Source organism: Miniopterus natalensis, chromosome 6 (genome assembly GCF_054644295.1).
Source record: "Miniopterus natalensis isolate mMinNat1 chromosome 6, mMinNat1.hap1, whole genome shotgun sequence".
Taxonomy (NCBI): Eukaryota; Metazoa; Chordata; class Mammalia; order Chiroptera; family Miniopteridae; genus Miniopterus; species Miniopterus natalensis.
Genome location: NC_142086.1, coordinates 89,391,000 through 89,409,304, shown reverse-complemented (window position 1 = coordinate 89,409,304; position 18,305 = coordinate 89,391,000). Strand labels below are relative to the sequence as shown.

General features: G+C 56.2%; 1 protein-coding gene across 3 annotated transcripts in view; it reads left to right on the top strand.

The window, feature by feature from the left end:
• Positions 1–18,305, top strand: part of RUNX1 (RUNX family transcription factor 1) — a 187,791-nt gene that overhangs the window by 136,585 nt on the left and 32,901 nt on the right. For all 3 annotated transcript variants that reach the window (XM_087818473.1, XM_087818471.1, XM_087818474.1), the window contains one exon: positions 14,915–15,106. In XM_087818473.1, the coding sequence (XP_087674599.1) occupies positions 14,915–15,106 (192 nt within the window). The remainder of the gene's footprint in view (positions 1–14,914; positions 15,107–18,305) is intronic.

The window sequence follows — 18,305 nt, the reverse complement described above, 5'->3', positions numbered from 1 at the left end:
AGGCAGGGAGGGCTCAGGTCCCCGGCCACGGTCGCAGGGTCAGGGAACAGAACTGAAACGGAGCAGCCCAGGCGCTGGGCCCACAGGCGCCGACGTCTGATGTTAGGAACTGCGCCGGTTACTCCTCGAGCTTCACTGTACTGAGGTTTCCGCCTCAGGAGTGTTTTATTGGGAGTTGATCCGTCCCGTGCTGGTTCAGACGCGGTTTCCTGGGGAACACGGAGCCTCGCAGCCCTGGCAGCGGCCACGTTCCTGCTGACGGGAAGGGAGTGCGGGTTCCCCGGGCAGGAGGCAGCCACACCCCCCAACGGGCGACGCTGGTTCCGAGCCTGTCGCGGGGCCTGCCTGGGGGCCGGGCATCCGTGGGGACCTGAGGGGGATCCACAGCACACAGCCCTTCCTCCAGTGCCGACGTGCAGGGTTAACGTGGCCGACCGATGGCCACCAGGTGCACAGGCCGAGTCACCCTCCTTTGGGAACCTCCCTGGAGGGCCGTGTGCACCGTGTGCAGCCCACTGAGGACGAGCGTTTGCGTCACTCGTGTTCCTGAATGGTCAGTGGAGCGCAGGGCGGTGTCATGGGCCTGTGCCCGCGGATGGTAATGACCAGTCGTAGCCACGTGAGCGGTGCTCTCTGCCTAATGCCTCTTCCCCTAGATTCTTCAAATGCCAGTTTGGCCTTTAGTTCTTTCTGGAAAAAATCCTGATCTACAAAAGAAAGATGGGGACTTGGGTTTCACTGGTGCCTCCCAGGCCAGTGAACTGTCACCCTCGGCTCCCTCTTTGGTCAGACTAAGCAGTGGAACAGGATCGTCTCTAAACTCACTCCCACTCGGAAGGGGTAACAAGATCAGGGTCAGAAAAACCATAGTTTTGCCGCAAACAAGGCCCCTGAGAGGCCCAGCTCCATGGGCCTGGCCGTCCTAGCCCGTTAGACATGTCCACATGCACCCAGGGCCAACTTTAGGTGTCATTTTCTTTGCTGTAAACTTTTTAAAGGACTTTTATCATTTGTTTTTGAAATTACTTGGCTATGAGGAACTCATTTAATTTCCTGTGGTTCTGATTTCTCGGCCATCAACTTATAATTACAACCAGGGGTCGGGATCCCCATCTCGGCACTTGCTGACTGCGTGGGTGACCCCACCTGGGGGTGGCGGGCCTAGATGCGCCTCCCCAAGCAAGGAGGGTGGCCGATCTCCCAGGGCTGGAGGCTCAGTGTGACAGCCTCCGCGCATTGGTGGGAGCCACGCCTGGGACACAGGAGCCTTGGAGAGGTGGGACAAAGGCTTTGGCTCTAAGAAAACTCTAAACAAATCCTTTGTCTGTAAGAAAACTCGAAACAAAAAGATTCGTGAATCTTTAAAAATTCATGAAGTTGCATAACGTTGCATCTTTTTAGATGAATTAAACATTTATAAATTTTGATTTTTTTTTTTTTTTTTTTTCCTTTTGTGTTTAGACCCAGTACAATTTGTTTTCTGGCATTTTTATGGACCCTTGAAAAGCTCAGGGCACTGTTCCAAAGTCCCTTACGGGTACAATGGCCTGGCCTCCAAACGCTGAGCTCTGTGAAACCTTCGGGGGGTGGGAGTGGGGGGTGGGAGTGGGGGCATCCTGTCTGAGTAACGTTGGAAGCTGGTACTTGACATCTGCAAAGTGGATCCTTCACAAAACACGCATGTTGTGCCTGTCTCGAGGCTCTTCTAGGAAACAGACACAGAGTGTGCCAGAGTCTTTTGGGGTCCAGACAAATGCAGCTCCCCCGTCGAGGGCGCCTGGACCTGCCAGCCACCCCCAAGCTTTGCAGCGCAGGAAACACGCTCAGCCACCCCCTGAATTCCTGAAACCAGCGTCCCTCTCTGCACTTGTTCTGGGTGGGTTTTTGTTTGGTTTGGGTTTTTATTTTTATTTTTTGCCTTTGTGGGTCTGTATGTGTTTGGTAGGCCCTTCCTCCTTTCCCCCCAAAGACATTCACCCAGCGGCACATTCCAGTGCCCGGAGACCTCGGAGCAGCACCGCAGGTCCTTCGGCACAGGCTCCGCGCCCCCGTGGCCCCTGCCTCCCTGCCCTGGGTGCTGGGGCGCGGCTCAGCTGAGGCCATGCGGGCCCTCTAGTTGCCCTGGAGGGAGCAGTCAGGCCGCGGCGTTTTGGGCCTGGTGGCCGCCAGAGCAGGTGGTCCCGGTTCTGTGCGCACATCTCAGCCACGCACCGCGGACCGATGGCCCGCAGCCCCGCAGCAGCGCGTTACCACGCGGTGGTGGCCTCTCCGCGCTTGCGGCGGGCTCAGAATTTTTTTTCCATACATGAGCACTTCACATTTTTTAGTTTGAAAAAAGGAAAAGCCGTCCTTGAATTTTATCGAAGACTTGGGTTGGAAGATCAGTTTAAATAAGCGAAGTAAAAGCTCCCCCCGGGCACAAGATCCGTGCCCAGGTTCACTGGAGCCAACTTGCAAATTTGTGTTCTCCCATCTTTTCCATGTTCTTTTCCTTCACAAACAATTTGTGTTCAAGGTCTGCTTTTTTGCTGTGAAAAGCTGGCAGGAAGGAAGGGGTGAATTAGGCGTAATCTATTGCTGGGCATTACAGCTGTGTTGCCGACACCTCACAGACCCTGACATGTGGTTGGATGCGAAATGACTTTTTCAAAGTGCGGCTTACCCGTGATATATTTATATCAAGCTCCACGCGCAAGGAAGGCAGGCAGTGTTGCTAGGAGCGTGCAAGACAGGGTAAAAACTTAAAATACCCAAAGCAAAGTTCTTTCCTATTTGCCTGTTTGTTTCTTAAGAAACACAATCAAATTAATCTGCCAGCTCCCAAGACCCCATAAAGTCAGTTAATGGCAGTACTTGAGTTTGGGCCCCCTGGGATTTGCATATACTCAGGGCCCAGGAAAGCAGGCGTTGACTGACCCGAGGCTGCCGCTGAACTCTCTCAGTGCGCCTTCCTGTGCCAGACGTCGAGCATTTGCGATTGGTTGGCTGGTTGGTTTTGGGTTTTGTTCACCGGGGCCTGGAGGTGCTCAGTCTTCCAGTCGTTTGAGATAAAAAGTGAATATCTGAAATTAGTCAGTTCTTCAGTACTAGATGTATTCGTGGCCCTTTTTGGATCTGCTCCTGAGACTACCTTATTTTTACTCAACTTCACAGTGGTTTTACGATCTTTCCAGTTCACTCATTTTAAGGAGCTGAGGAGAAATATGCACAGTGACATCACTGCTGTTATTTCCGATATTGCTCACAGGGCAGAGCCCAAGTTCCAGAAACGAGCCAGAGAGCTTGGAGCCTGAGGGAGCGAGGAGGTTGGAGCTGGACCAGCCTGGCCCCATGGCTGATCCCTGCCTCAGTTTCCCCATCTGCAGGGTGGGCCGGGGGACACCTCCCTTGCTGGAGGTGTGAGGATGAATGAGGCGGCCTGAGAGGTCGACCAGGGGGAGGTTGGCCGCCCGAGTCCGCCCCGCCTCTCCTCCCCGGTCAGTTAGCCCCCAAGCTCAGCGCCTCGGGTAGAACCAGGAGGGTGGCATGCTGGTCTTGTGGATGAAGGGGCCCAGGTGGTAGCCACACGGTGGCCAGCACAGGGGCTCCTTCCACATTAGCCGCTGCTAGAGCCGGCGCCCTCGACGCAGGTCGGCCCCTTTCCCGCAGGCCTCAGCCCTTCCCAGGGAGACTCCTGGAGTTCTGCCCAAGGGGGGGCCAGATAGGTGCTGTTGCCAACTTACTTTTTCAAAAATCCTGGCAGGCTGGGCCCTCAGAATACAATACAATAAGGGCTTTTTTCTCTCTCTTTTTTTTTTTTTCCTCCCTACCTATTATTAACCCCAAAGACTGAACCATGGGACTGACTTCAACATCTTTCTCACTAGAGCAAATCCGACTGCCCTGCTTCCTTCCAGGAAGGTGGTCTTTTCCCAACAAAGGTTTTTTTTTATCAAAATATGGTTGTTTCTTCCCCGAACATTAGCACGCTTGCTGCTTGGGACCTGGCAGGCCTCTGAGCATCTAGAAGCTTCCACGGTGCCCTCCGTAAGGTGGGGACAGTGATGTGAGCCGTCTGCGCAGACGGTTGTTTCGGATGAACTGAGAGAATACACAGGGCTGGCAGAAGTAGGTTCATAGTTGTAACACAAATGGTACAGTAATTAATACATAAGTAATAACAGGGAAATAAATTGTGTTTCAGGTACTCACAGCTGCAAGCCTACTTTTGCACCCCCCCGACCCCCCCAGACGCACCGTATATCAAGGTGCTTTGTAAACAGTCTGTCAGATAACAGACATGTAATTAGATAACAGGGAAAAATAGAAACGTTTATCATTATTGTGTGTGTTATATAAAAACCTGAGGGATCGTAAGTAAAATATTATTGGTTTCTTAAAGGTAGATTTCATCTCGTTACGGCTCTTGGGATTGAGAAGAAAACGGGGTGGGGGGGGGGGTTGAGACCCTTAATCAGCCCCCACCATGAGCCCGTACTTGTAGGAGTTTCCCCTTTGCCGCAGAACATCTTGATTTCCCGCTTTACCCACGAGGGACACAGAGACTCAGCAGTCGCAGCTACGAGAGCTGGGCCTTCTTCCGACGTGTGTCTCTTTTCCAAAACCAAGCCCGATCTCGTCCGTGCGACTCTGATCCCACGTCCTTTCCGTGCAAGGTCTGCGTGCACGTAGCTCTCAGTGCAACCTGCCTCGTCCTCGTACCTTTTTTTATTGTTTTATTTTTGCCCGTGGCTTTTTATATAGGCTGCTGGCCTGACATTTCTGGGTTACATTGCAGGGGCGAAATGTGACACCCCCGGGCCTTGGTGCCAGTTTCCCAGGACGAGTCAATGCAGCTGCTCCGAGGTGACAACCTCCCGAGGCTCGGGGCCGCTCACGGGCAGGCTGCGGGGAGCGGCCTGGGAGAAACTCGGCCCATGTCTTGGGCGACTCGGCCGGTCTGACGGTAAACTGGTAGCTGAGCGCAGGGAGAAAGAAGTGGAAAATGCTGAAATTTGAGTCTCGGGGGCTGGGCTCTTCTCAGGGGCTGCTCTGTTGAACCGAGAAGCATCCCGAGCCCTGGGCTAGGGAGCGGCAGGCCCTGCGGCAGGACCGCGGCCTGCGAGCCTGGGTTCTGGCCCCGGCTGGCTCTCCCGGGCTCAGCAGCCACGACCCTTCTCAGAACCTCAGTTTCCCCGCCTGCAGGATGAGAGAGAGATTGGAAGATGTAAAGATCCTTATCAGCTTCTGAAAGCACGTTTTGATACCTGTAGGAGTGATTGCCTATTTCACACGGCGTTTTCTCCCCTGGAAAGGAGAGGAGCCCCCGTCCCTGTAGCTGCTGCCAGCCTGGAGGGACAGAGCTGCAGGACTGGGGAGCCGGGCGGGCCCGAGAGAGCAAGGGGTGGGCAGGGAGGTGCATCTGCTCGCTCCTCAGGCTGGCAAAGGAAAAGAAAGTCCACTCCCGAGTGACATGCCGTAAGTGGGGGGATGCACCTAACTAGGTTTCCCGGGGCTTTGGCATTATTGAAAGAAAAAAGACACCCTGAGCCCCACAAAGCGCTCAGCTGTGCCGGGCGGCCGCCCAGCAGGGCCAGCTTCCCGGGGCTCCCGGTCAGAGACCCCGTGTTAATTCCTCGGCCAACCGGGAGGAGATGGCGTGGGTCCTGCTGGCAGAGCCGCGGAGGCTGCTGCGCGAGCCGGGCCCCTCCCGCACCGCCTCGCAGCATTATGGGCTGTTCTTCATTACCTGCCCTACCTATCTTCACAATCTAGCCGCAAACAGCTTTGGTTGACCACACCACTTCCCTATTGAAAGTTAATACTGTTTGACTCATTCTGTGCTGCTAACCTGGAGCCAAAGAAAACAAGCCTGAGAATAACCGGCTTGTATGGAGTTTGGAACGCGCTCGGGGCCCCGCTTTCCAGATCCTATACAGTAGCCTCACTATATCTCGCTGCCCCAGCTGCGAGGAAGCAGAAGTGCTTAAAAAAGAGCTGGGGCTGGGGCTGGGGCTGGGAGTGGGGCGGGGGCCTCGGGCTGGGCCTGGACTCCGCGTATCTTCAAGCCGCGGTGAGGGTTCCCGGGAGCCGAGATAGGGCTTTCACACACCAGAGTGTCCACACAGAAGAGGGACTGTTTACGGAGCCCAAAGGAGAGAAAGTTCTAGACGTTCATTGAAAAGGCAGAGTTCCTACTGCTTTCCTGGCAGAGAGGACCTGGGACCCTGGGCCCACCAGGCCAGCCTTCCGAGGCCGCGTCCCTGGGTGGAGATGGGGGAAGGGGAGGCCTGTTACTTCCCGATCTGGAGAGGGTCCGGACCGGACGGCGTGCGGGGTTGGCGAGGGAAGTGTGGGCAGCTCTGCCTTCGTGCCCTGCCCGGCTCGGGTGGGGTCACCAGAGCGAACGGGGGCACTTGCATCTTGGACTAAGTAGAACTTTCCCCGCTAACTCCCTGGCAGGCAGTGAGACCAGTGTTTTCGGCACCGTGCTGGGGCCCTTTGAGAGTCCCAGGCCAAGAGGCACTTGGCAAGTGCAGGGAGCTGGCGGAGGAGGCGCCCGTCCCCCCCGAGGCTCCTTCTCAGGTGTGGACCACAGTGGACAGAAGCTAGCTGAGTGAGGAGGTTGACAGCTTTCTCTCCGGACGGTCTGAGGTAGGGCCAAGGGCCTGTTACAAACAGCTGCTGGTTACTCTTCGCTTTGGGACGAGTCGCTGCTCAGGAGCTGAGACTACTCAGGGCGCCCGTGTCCTTTTGTACCAGCTGGGCCTGCTCAGCCATCTCACCCAGGACCTTAGCTGGCCCCTGGCTGTCTTGCGTCCATGAGGCCAGCCCAGAATACAGTTGGCATTTGTGACACCAGAGAGGTGTGGGAATCAGATGCCCCAGCCCTGCTGCTGGGAAAGGCCCGGGCGGTGGGCAGGGCTTAGTGATGGGAGGGACTTTTCTGACCCCGGTCTGAGCACCAGGGAATAGAGGTCATCCTGGGTCATCCTAGGCTCCTCTGGGTGCACGTTCAGGATGAGTGGAGCCCAGGAGAGGGGAGTTTATTCGCTCACTCATTCACTCACTCATTCGGCTGGCGTGCTGGGCCGCCACCCAGCCTTGAAAGGACTCTCAGTTTACCCGGGTCCTGTCTGAACACGCTCGGCGCCTCTGCCAGGAATGCGTGGTATGTGCCTTGCGCCGTGCGGGCGGGAGCGGGGACCTGCAGGGAGGCGAGGGCCTGTGTGGACAGCGGAGCCACTGGCAGGGAGGCCACATGAAGTAGGTGGAGCCTGTGGGCCTCCGGGTCATTTTCTCCCTTCCCTCAGAACTTGCCCCGGGGGCCAGCTCTGCTGGAGACCTGAGCTGGAGCCAGTCAGAGGCCCCGGCAGCGTCTCCTCCATGCCCATCCTCACCTCTCGACATCCCACCCCACCTCCAAAACCAGCCCTTCCACTGTGACCTTCCAGCAGAGCCCCTCCGTCTGTCCGTCCGTCCTTGGGGACAGGAGCTATCGGATAAGTGAATCCACAGTACTGGCAGCTACCACTCCGGGTTACTTTTTAATTACTCTCCAACCGGGGGTTTTCTCCAGACGGTCCCTTCACTGAGGGAGGGTTGATAATAGTTGGAACTACAGGCCAGTAGAGGGGAAAGATCCTTGAACTTGTAAGCTGTCCGTACCCCTCGGCGGAGGCTGCCTCCGCGTCCCCAGAGAGCCACCTCCGGTCAAGAGGAAAGGAAACCAGGCGGGCTCTCGCCCTAGGCTGCAATGACTTCCTGAGTCACCCAGAGCCGGAGGTAACAGTGGCCGCCGATGACTACCCAGTCCATCCACGCAGCCTCGGGGAGGCTTAGGTCTCAGAGAGGCGGTGGAGTGAGCCCGAAACGCCACTGTTACTGAGTCTTGAACTTCAGGAGCTCAGTTTTGCTTCTGTTTCTGTCCTTTGGGGACCTGGTTCGGGGAGGGCGGGGCCGGGGCAGCCCTGGGTGGCCTTCACCTGAAGTCTGTGCTAGTTGTGGGACGGGCTTTGCCTTGTGGCTTCATGGGGCCTTCTGCGCCTTTCCCTTTCTGCATGTCCAGCCGTGGTCCCGGCCCGTGTCTGAGGACAGCGGGGGGGGGTCACTGCCTGTATGTTTTGCAGACTCATTAACTCCAGACCATTCCCCATGAAACTCCGTATGTTCAGTTATGATATTTTTTCCTCAGTAAGTAGTTTTTCTGAGCCTTCTGCAGTTTCATTTTCGCCAAAACCTTCCATTCGCACTTCTTTTTCGGCAAATGAATTCTCCTTCCCTGCGGTCTAACGGACGGCAGTCGGATGGTGCCAGTCATGAAGGACCCGAGCATTCATTCTGTCCAGTCTTGGTCGTTCCGCCAACATAGAGTGAGCCTACTGTGTGCCAGGTGCTCTTATAGGTGCCAGGGACACAGCTGTGAAAAAAGTACACAGAATCCCATGCTCATGGGAGCTTACAGTCCACTGGGCACAGATAGGCCAGAAGTAACGTTAGTGCTCTGCAGAAACCAAAGCTAAAGGGATTGGCCAGGCAGGGGACAGTGTACAACTTAAAATAGAAGTCCTCAAGGACAAGGTGAAATCTAAGCAGAGACTTGAAGGATAGGAGGGATCCATCCAGTCCACAGGTATCTGGGGAAAGACTGTTCTGGGCAAACAGCAAGTGCTGTGAAGGCCCTGAGACAAGCCCATAGCAGCAGCGAGGCAGCCAGTGCGGCTGGAGCGGGGGGGGGTCACGCTCTCTGCCTTCTAATTTCAAGTAGGGGATTCACCTTAGAAAACAGGCTCAGCAAAACGTTTGCCAGCCTGACCTCCGAAACATGAACCTTATGCCACGTGAGGGGCCACTGCTGGACCGGGATTTGGCAAGACCCAGGCTAGGGAAGCCCCGCGTGCAGGCCGACTCGGCGGTCACACGGTCACCTGTCGCCACCTGCGAGAGAACTGAAGTTGCACCGGCAGGGTGGTGAACGGTAGTCTCCTGCTTGCAGTCCTCTTGCCCCTGATGGGAGGAGGTATACAAATACCAATATTTTCTCACCCGTGAGAGAAGCAGAACCCCGAGCCCCTGGATTAGGGCTGGTGGCGTGGTTTTCTCCCCAGCCGCAGCCCCTGGCAGCCCCCAGCAGGCTTCCAGGTGAGTCGCACGGCCCCTCTGTCGGGAGCAGCCTCCGGGAGACAGTGGTCAAGGGGCCCAGAGGGAGCGGCTGTCCCAGTCGGTCAAGCAGCAGGAAGGCCCAGTGAAGGCTTGTGGGGAGGGAGGAAAGGCTCCATGAGAGCGGATGGCCAAGGTCACTAACAACCGCCTGAAGGCCACGGAGGAAGCAGCGGGAGGCGGGGGGACAGTGGGTGCTCGGCTGTGCCGGGGGAGCTGCCGGCCTCCAGCAGGTACCACCAGCAGGGGGCAGGCGGGTGGAATCCCGGAGCGAACGCCCTGGTGGGACCAGGCCGATGGGCTGCGCACTGGCTCCCAAAGGCCGGGAATCCACTTGGGAAAAAAACAGAAAGAAAGGAAACTCTGAGAGTCCTCATGTCATGTGAAGCTGCCTGAGAAGCCAGTGCTCCGAGTCGTCCAGCCAGAACCAGCTGAGCAGCTAATCGCTGCCGATGTAATTGCCATGAATGCTTTCAGAGCCCCTCGGAGTAATCCGCCTTAAGTCCTTTAATTCCAGGCTTCCCGATAAGGAGGCTGGAGATGAAGGGACTTGCTCTTGTCCACAGGAGATGGTGGAAAAGCAGGTTTAGGATGGAGAGTTCTCAGCACCCAGACAGGCAGTCCTGTTTCCCGGTGCCACGGTGTGCCCCCCGGGGGAGACACCGTCCTGGTGGGGGCTCAGAGGCCTTAACCTCTGCCTTTCCTGCAGTTCCCCGGGGTCCTTCCTTAGACAGCAGGGCGGGACTGACTTCCCCCTTGAGAATTCTGGGTTCACCTTACAGATCGGCCTGATTATCGTGACAGTGACTCCCTGACTCATCACAGTGATGGTGGGAGAGAGACAGTCGCCACCCACCAATCTGCAGGGCAGACCCTTGCCGTTCTCAGGGGCTCTGCGTGCATCGGAGAATTAGAAAATTAAGAGAAAGCCCAACAGTTATCACCAAAACACGGTCAGCACTCTGTGCCCATGGACACTTAGTCTAAATACAGCGCTGATATGTTTGGTGCTTTCATTTCCATCCCGGGGCAAATCAGAAGCATGTTGGAGGCACAGGCGCTGGAGGGAGGAGCGGCCCCCTCGCTCCCGTGCCCCAGGGTGTTCCTGGGCCAGCAGCAGCCGCTCCAGGAACTGAGCAGAGATCTAAATTCTCGGCCCCACCGCTCGGGTGCGTGGGACACAGCTCCCCGCTGCTCAGCAGTGGGCTCAGCTCTTCTCCAAGCAGGAGGGGGAAGCAGGCTGGACGGCGAGGGCGGTGAGCGCCCATCGTCGAGGCCCCGGTGTCCCGTGACTGCGAGGCACACTGTTCCCCCGGGGTTCGCAGAGCCTGCTATCTCTACCTGCGTCGAGCATGAGGCGGGGAGAGGTTGAGGGTCTTCTTCCTCTTAGTGGCTGGGTGGCATTGGGTCAGTGACGTGACTTCTCTGAACTTCGCTTCCCACACATCAGTTAAAACACAAGGCCGACTTCTCTGGCCCTTCCGCAGTCCCGAAGGACTCCAGCCTCATGCTGTGCTCTTAGCTTAATGATACGGAGAGAGATTGGGGGGGTTAAGCTACTTATGTTTATATAACATTGGGTGATATGTAAACACTTATGTATAGTGTGTTTTCTCGTCTATAATACATTGACATACACATTACCTATTTCCTATCACGTTATATATTGTATGTGTAACATACAGTGTGCAATATGGGACAGCATTGCCAACATTAACTCAGCTGGCGGATGGTCAGGTCTGCAGTTAGGAAGGGTTGTTTTACCACCTGCGAGGTGCTTTCAAGACGGGCCGCATTCATATCGTTGCTTTAAAGTCCTAATGACTTTAGTGACCCCAGAACCTGGTGAGTAGAGTGTCATTCGAGGAAAAGTCAGCCGGTCCCTCCGACACGTAAATCTCTTTTCCGCAGCCACGAAGCACTGGCAAATTAAGGAGAGAAAAATCCCGGTTTTTACATCAGATCCATGTCCTTAGTATCGGATTGATTGGCAAACATCTTTTGAAATCTGTATATATCCTCTTGAATGTGTGTGTGTGTATGTGTGTCAGAGAGATAGATGTACATACACATACCTACAGACAGATATTTTTTGGTATTGCCATTTTGCATGGTTTTTCACCATGACAATGCTGAAACAATATCCACCTTCCTAATTTTTCCACTGAGAATCTACCAAGAAAACTAGTAAAAACCCACATCAGAAACATGGGCCAGCATGTTGACTGCCAGCCAGTCACTCTCACTAGCCACAATTTTCTAAGAAAAGGTGACAGCTTAGCCTCACCTGCTTTCTTTGGTGGAAGATCATACACCTCCTTCCGCAGATCGTCAGGGGCCTCCTGGAGGAGGCAGCCCAGTCGCGATGAGCTGTGGGCCCTGCTCGGTCCAGTTCCCACAGCTGAGGGCCAAGAGCCACTCCCTGTGCCCCTCACAAACGTCACAGCGTTTAGAGGTGCCACGCGGACAGCCAGTCCCCAAACCACAGGGCACCTGCCTTTGGAATGACAAAGTAAAATTTAGTGGATGGGATGAATTTTTTTGTTTTTGTTGGTTTTTTTATGACTGCATATATAATAAAATTCTAATCAAGTACTTTTTTAAAAAAAATCTGACAACGGCAATAGACATAATTTAGTGTCTCCTTTTGAACTCTGCCTAAGAGTCACTGAGAGTCAGTATGAAATCCTGAGGTAGCCTCTACGCTGAGGACAACCATGTAAACATTCACGACGGACCCCAGCGTGCTCAGGAAGCCAGGCCGCCGGCCTCGTGCTCGCGGTTTGGGGCCACATCGTAATTCCACCAGATCTTGGATCCGGGTTGAGTCCCCTATCGCCCCCTGAAGCCCCGTACTCAGTAAGAAAGAAGAAAAATGAATTTGACAGCGGACACCCTCCATCCTCTGCATTTAAAATTCAAGGGGCAAATTGGCATTTTAATTACCCCCAGATCCAGGAACCTGGAGACAGAGAGGACTCATTTTCCCCGCCTGCGGGTCTATACGGGAAGCTTCCGTGTTTCACACAGAACAGGGCTCTTTGGCCCATGAAACCCGGTGGCTTAGGAAAAGGAGAATCCGGTGTCCCTTCCGTCTGGCTTGTGAAGGATGCGCCTTCCCTGCGACGACGCTCTTCACTCCCCGCGCCAGGGCCTCCCAGCTCTCCTGCACCTTTGCAAGGAGGGACTCCAGCCGTCCAGCAAAGACACTGAGGCTCTTGCTCCCGGATGACACGGGGGCAGGTGTAGAACAAACTCCTGACACTTTTCCCATTATTAGAGCCAGCCCGAGGCTCCCAGGGCCAGAAAGAGCAGCGAGTGAAGGACCGTCCACCCTGAGGGGTCCACCCAGTGTCCCCGCTAAAGGGACCGTCATCGCTGAATCTCTGTATGATGCAATTTGGGCAGCCTGCCAGCCGATGCAGAAATTGCTCACGTGTTAAAACTTTGTTTTTCTGAGTATAGGGCAATGAGAGGGGACTAATAAAAAAAAAAATAGTCTCACATCGTGCCTGGCCACAGTAGAGACTTACCTGAGGTGACGTATTTGTGTTTGGTTTCTTGGTGGCACGTGGTCCCCAACTTTGGTGGCTGAGGCAGACACAATGGGTGGTTTTCCTTTAAAACGCTGAATGCCGTGTATTCAGAATGGTCCCCGCACTCTCCCTGGGCCCCTCACTGACCCTGCCACGGCCTTCGGCAGTGTCGCGGGGCCCTCCCGGCACATAGTGTTTAGCATGGGGCCCAGAACCCGCTGGAGACCTCCGTCCCGTTGCTTCACCGGCCGGCGCTTTCTGAGGCAGGACCCCCAGAGCCCTCTCACCTGCCTTCTTTCCTCCTTGACTCCAGCACCAGGCTGCGGTCAGGGCAGGCCGTTACTGCGCTAGATTATTGTGTCGTGAGTGGCTTTTGAGTTGGATTTGTGGGCTTTTCTGTAAGAAAACTTCAGATTTTCCAGTGTGATCACCAAGAAGCCAGAAACGTGTTACCAAGATACAAGGAGGGAGGAGTTGAGGAAAACTCCACCCAGAGACACTGAATTACTCCATGTGATGGACTAAAGCAGAATGTTCTAGAAAAAGACATTTTTGGACCTCTGAGGGCAAGAGATGACAGGGGTTGTTCCGGGACCTGGCCCCACGGCCTTTCGCCCACAAGGCCAGAGCTTAAAATACTCAGCTGGTGAGAGGCCTCTCCCACGTGAGCCGGCCTGCGTGACTCAGGCTGTTTGTGTTCGGGCCGGGCGTCATGGGCTGCGGGGCTGAATCAGAGTCCAGATTTGCCTCGGTGACACATGAAAAGAGGGAGCGTTACATTTGAGCTGCACAAATATTATGCTTAAGTAGGTTTCCTCCTCTCGGAGCCAAGCAGGTCTTGTTCGTGATAAAGTCACCGCACTATAGTGGCTCCTTTCTCTGCCCTGGAATTTGAGACGCGTTAGCCGTGCCAAGGGGCCTGGCAGCTGGGGGAAACGGCCGGCCACGGACATTCGGAGCCATTATACAAGCATTAAAATTTAATTCTGTAGTCGTGGCGATTGGGAGCCAGGCTAATGTCTCCTTCCCCCACCGCCCCTCCCAGCCCGGGCTGCGGGGAGTGGGCTCAAGGGACCCTCTTTCTGACCGAGGATCAGGCATGTGAACAGGGCCTTGGTTGTGGCCGAAAGCAGGCTACTTCTTCAGTCTTCTTTTGAGACCACTGGAAAACCAGGGGGGGTTGTGAAATGGGTCAGTGACTCTGTTCGAACCACAGGGGTGGAGAAGGACCCCCCAAGAGGGCTCCTGGGCTGTCGGTACATCAGAGCAGTGGGTCCACTTGACAGGCCTGGTCTCCACTTTAAATATATTGTGATGAGGGATCTAGGAGGAGACCAGAGGTCCAACCCTCCCAGCCTGTCCTGTGTGAGTGGCATCTGCGTCCAGGTGACAGTGATTTTGACAAGGTCCAAGGCAAGGGTGCCCTGTCCATACAGACCCTGAGGGGCCCCTTCCCACCTCAGGCTCCTGAGCCCCCCGAGGAGGCTCCTCGGGTCTGCGGGAGGCACCCTCTGGGCTCCAGGGGCCCGCCTGCTGGGAACACTGGACTGGCGGAGGCCCAGGCCGCACCTTCCAGGCAGGTCGCTCTCAGGAGCTGCGCCCGGGTAGCCAGCTTCAGGGAAGGAAGAAGTCTCATGAAAAGCTTGCGAGGAAAGGGAGAGCCCGAGGGGCCGGGGCTGTGAGGCTGTGCATTTACCAGGAAGCCCGGCCTCCCCAGGCGGTGGGTTCGCAGCCACACCCCATTTCCTGTTGGAAGGGGCGTGCCCACTGAGCTCCAGGCCCCCTTTGCTGCCCTGTGGGACCTGCCAGGGGTTGATTTGCAGTGAGGAGCTGCTGATCTCATGCCCCTGGGAGGGCACTGCTCCTGGCTGCCTTAGCTTAGCCCACAGCCTGTGGCCAGGAGCCAGCGGTTAATGCGCCTTCCCCCGCCTGCCATCACCTCCACCACCCAGCTCTGAGCGCCCCTTCCTTCTGCCCTGTGGAGACGGGGGCAGAGGATTCGGGTGGGCACAGAGCCCAGGCTGGGGGAGCACCCAGTGGCCCGTGTGACAAAAGGGGCCCCAGTCTGCTGTGGGGACACCGTCCCCCAAATTCCCACTGGGAGCCAGCCCAGTGTGCAAATGTCCAGCGAGCCCACGATGGGGATGAGGGGAGGGGAAGGACAGGAAATCCCCAAATTTTAGAAAATCCACGATACGTGTTCTGATCTCTTGCCTCCCTCCCTCCCCCCCCCACAATAGGACATCGTCAGAAACTAGACGATCAGACCAAGCCCGGGGGCTTGTCTTTTTCCGAGCGGCTCAGTGAGCTGGAGCAGCTGCGGCGCACGGCCATGAGGGTCAGCCCACATCACCCGGCCCCCACACCCAACCCTCGGGCCTCCTTGAACCACTCCACTGCCTTTAACCCGCAGCCTCAGAGTCAGATGCAGGGTAAGTACCTGGGCGAGCCCGCTGCCCCCTCGCCCTCGGGCAGAACCCCCCCCACCAACCCTGGCTTCTCCTCTGTGCTTGACCGGGGTCCGCGTGCCCTCGGCCGGGAGCTGGTTGGACGCGCGGTCCCGGACTGCCCAGGCCTCCCGAGTTCAGGCTGCATGGTAACAGGACCCCCAGATTGAGAGGTGCTGCTGTGTAGGACATGGCGAGACTGTGGAGAGAGACGTAGATAACAGCTTGAAGAGCTGTGCTACTTCCTTACCTACCCACTAGTGTGGAAGACAGACAGACAGACACACCCCCCCCACGCCTGGTGCAGGTCAGGCTGTCTCAAGCTCTTATTGCATCCGGTGCATTTGGGGGTTTGTATCTAATGTCTGTTCTTTTGAAAATATAAAAAACTAGGAGGACAGTTGGGGTACCATCGCAGCAGAGGTGTTATTTGCAGTAAATAAATTTGCAACCCACAAAGCGGGCAGGTTACTTGCACCCCCGCGGGGCAGGCTGGCAACTGCAACCCCACTGTAAAATATAACCATTGCATAAAACCCACTGTGCCCGATTAGATAATGCCCAGAGCTCACCTGCTGACGTCAGGGGGTGTTTGCTCTGTGATACCATTTCACGTTTCCGAAACACGGCGGCTTCTCTGAGCCAAGCAGGCCCCTCTGCCTGCGATATGGTCCCAGAGAGCCCCGTCCCAGCGTCCCAGCCCCGTCCCAGCGTCCCAGCCTAGCAGGCCTGTTCACCTCAAAGGGAAAGATAAACACTGCGTGGGGGGCGGGGGCCGGTGGCCGGTGGCCGGCAAGGGACAGGCAGCCAGTCCTCCTGGGACAGCAGAGTCCGCTGCCCCGGGCATCTCCTCTGTGTCGGTTGTGTTGTGGGATGTGGGAGTGTCCTGAGTTCTGCAGCGTTTTCGGGGTGAGGGTGCTCTTTTGGGGTTAGCGCACCTGGGCTCTCAGAAGCATGGGCCCCCTCGCGCACAGAGCCTGGGGCCGTGCCATTTCCTCTCACACTTACGTTTCTGGGGAAGGTTGGGAAGGTTCTTTCATTTGAATGTAAAATTCCCAGAGAAACTTCCTGGGAGATCCTGTGGTCCCAGCTGTTGAGTGGTCTTTCTGTCTGTCCAGCAGCCCTTTTGTGTACACACAGAAAGCAAAAGCCTGACTGTGGGGGCTCCCTCTCTTCTGCAGTCTCGGGTGTACGTCGGAAGCGACCCCCCGACACCCTTGGCTTCTTGGTGCTTCATAATCGCAAGTACCGATTCAAAACGTGCATCTTGATCTTGTTAAATTCCACAATGGGAGTGTGTGTGGTCAGTTAGGCCCGAGGGCACGTTAGGGGTGAGAGAGATGGGCTCGGGTGAAATAGAACAAAATTCTCGGGGAGAGCCGGCGATCCTGCATTTAGGGCCATTTGGATGAAATCGTGTCATCCTCAGGACTCCCTCGTGGCCTGCTTGCTCCGCCCGCGGCGTCACTGACCATTTGCGCCACGCGGCTGGTCAGCGGGCTCGTCTTTCTCTGCTGAAATTGCAACCGGGAATATTAAGGCATTTTTTAAAGGGGATGGAAAATTCAGCCACGTGGGGGCAAGTTGAAACTGTCACCGTGAAGTCAGCTTTGTTTCTCAGGGTTTGGGGAGTGACTCCTGTCTGATTTCCCTCCTCATCAGAGATGCCCGGTGACCAGAAGGAAAAGCGGGGGAGAGGCGGGTGAACGCCCTCCCTCCCCGTCAGCAGCTCCTGGCGGAGGCCCTGGTGGCGGGTGTCCCTCGGCTCTTGGGGACCCTATAAGCTCAGCAGAGGGAGGGACTTACCACGGAGCATCACCCCTTTTGCTCCTTTTAAAACTTTTTACTTCAACAACATCTCAGCGCTAATAAGTCACTTTCCGCGTCCCCGGGGGCGTAGCTGCTGCTCTGCGGGGTGTTAGCTGCGTGGCTCATGCTCCTTCCCACATAGGATTTGATGTCCAGCCCATCCCCTGTAAAATTATAAGAACAACTTTTAAAAAATAAGCGTCCAAGGTATTGTCACAAAAGACTGTTTTCCCTTGTTCTGTTTTGTTTTTTCTATAAGAAAATGCCTTTTTACCTTCACCATGGTTTGAGTAGGCCCTTGGGGTTTTTTCCCCTGAATTAGAAAGTTAACAGGGAAAATAGAGTCTCTTCGGGCCAGAACCTTGGCTTTGTCCTCAACAGGTGAGAGAGTGGCCCTTTGCCGGCCTCGCTCTCGAGCTTCTACAATACGTTTAAGACGACAAGACGCTTGACATCAAATCCGCTTGGTTTGCGGCTCTCCCGACCTGGCCACAGCCCCGGTCAGCGAAACCTCCCGGGTGGTGGGAGCAGCCCCGCAGCAGTTGCCATGACCGCACACGTGTGCGTGTTCTCAGCACGCGGGCACGTCAGCACGGGGGCGCAGAGAGATCCCGGGGCGACAGAGAGGCTGAGGACCCGTCTTGCCGGGACTTCACCAGGAGGAACATGCTTGTCCCTTTGACTCTGTCATCGGGGAATTGCAGATGTAAAGTGACGCTTTGACGTATGGAGTGCGATGTGCCTGAGAATCTCTTAAAATAGACGCCTCAGGTCACCCAAAGCAGGGTGCGGGCGGAGGGGGCGGGTCGCCATGCTGCTGAGCCGCCGTGAGTTGCGGTTGGGGCCGTGGAGGGGCTGAGGTTAATTTCGGGGCTGAGGTTAATTTCGGCTTCGGGTCCACCGGGCTCAGCCCTGGCCGGGGGCCGTTCTCAGGGCCCGCGCTTGTGCAGGCCCAGGTGGTACCGTGAGCGTCTCGGCCGAGCTTCAGAGTCCCGGCAGCGTGGGAAGGGAAAGGACCTGTGTCTTTTTCTAAGACGAAATGGGGCAGATCCTGGGAAGATAAGGCGCCAGTCCGTCACCCTACCCCCTCGCAGATGCCTTCCGGCAGCCGGGGCAAGTGACCAAGAGCGCGACTCCTGATGTGCCGGTCACGGGGAGCCGCGTGAGGGCTGCGTAGCCCCCTCCTTTCTGGGAAGCGGAGACGGACCTGCAGGGGCAGAGAACTGTCGGAACCAGGGAAACCAAGAGGCCAGCCGTCCGGCCCTCGTGTGCGTTGCCCGAAGCGTCCGGCGTGAGGGTTAACTCTTTGACTGGGCCCGTCGCGAGGCATCTGCACGGGGCAGGGCCTTCCGCGCAGCATCCCACCCTCGCCAGG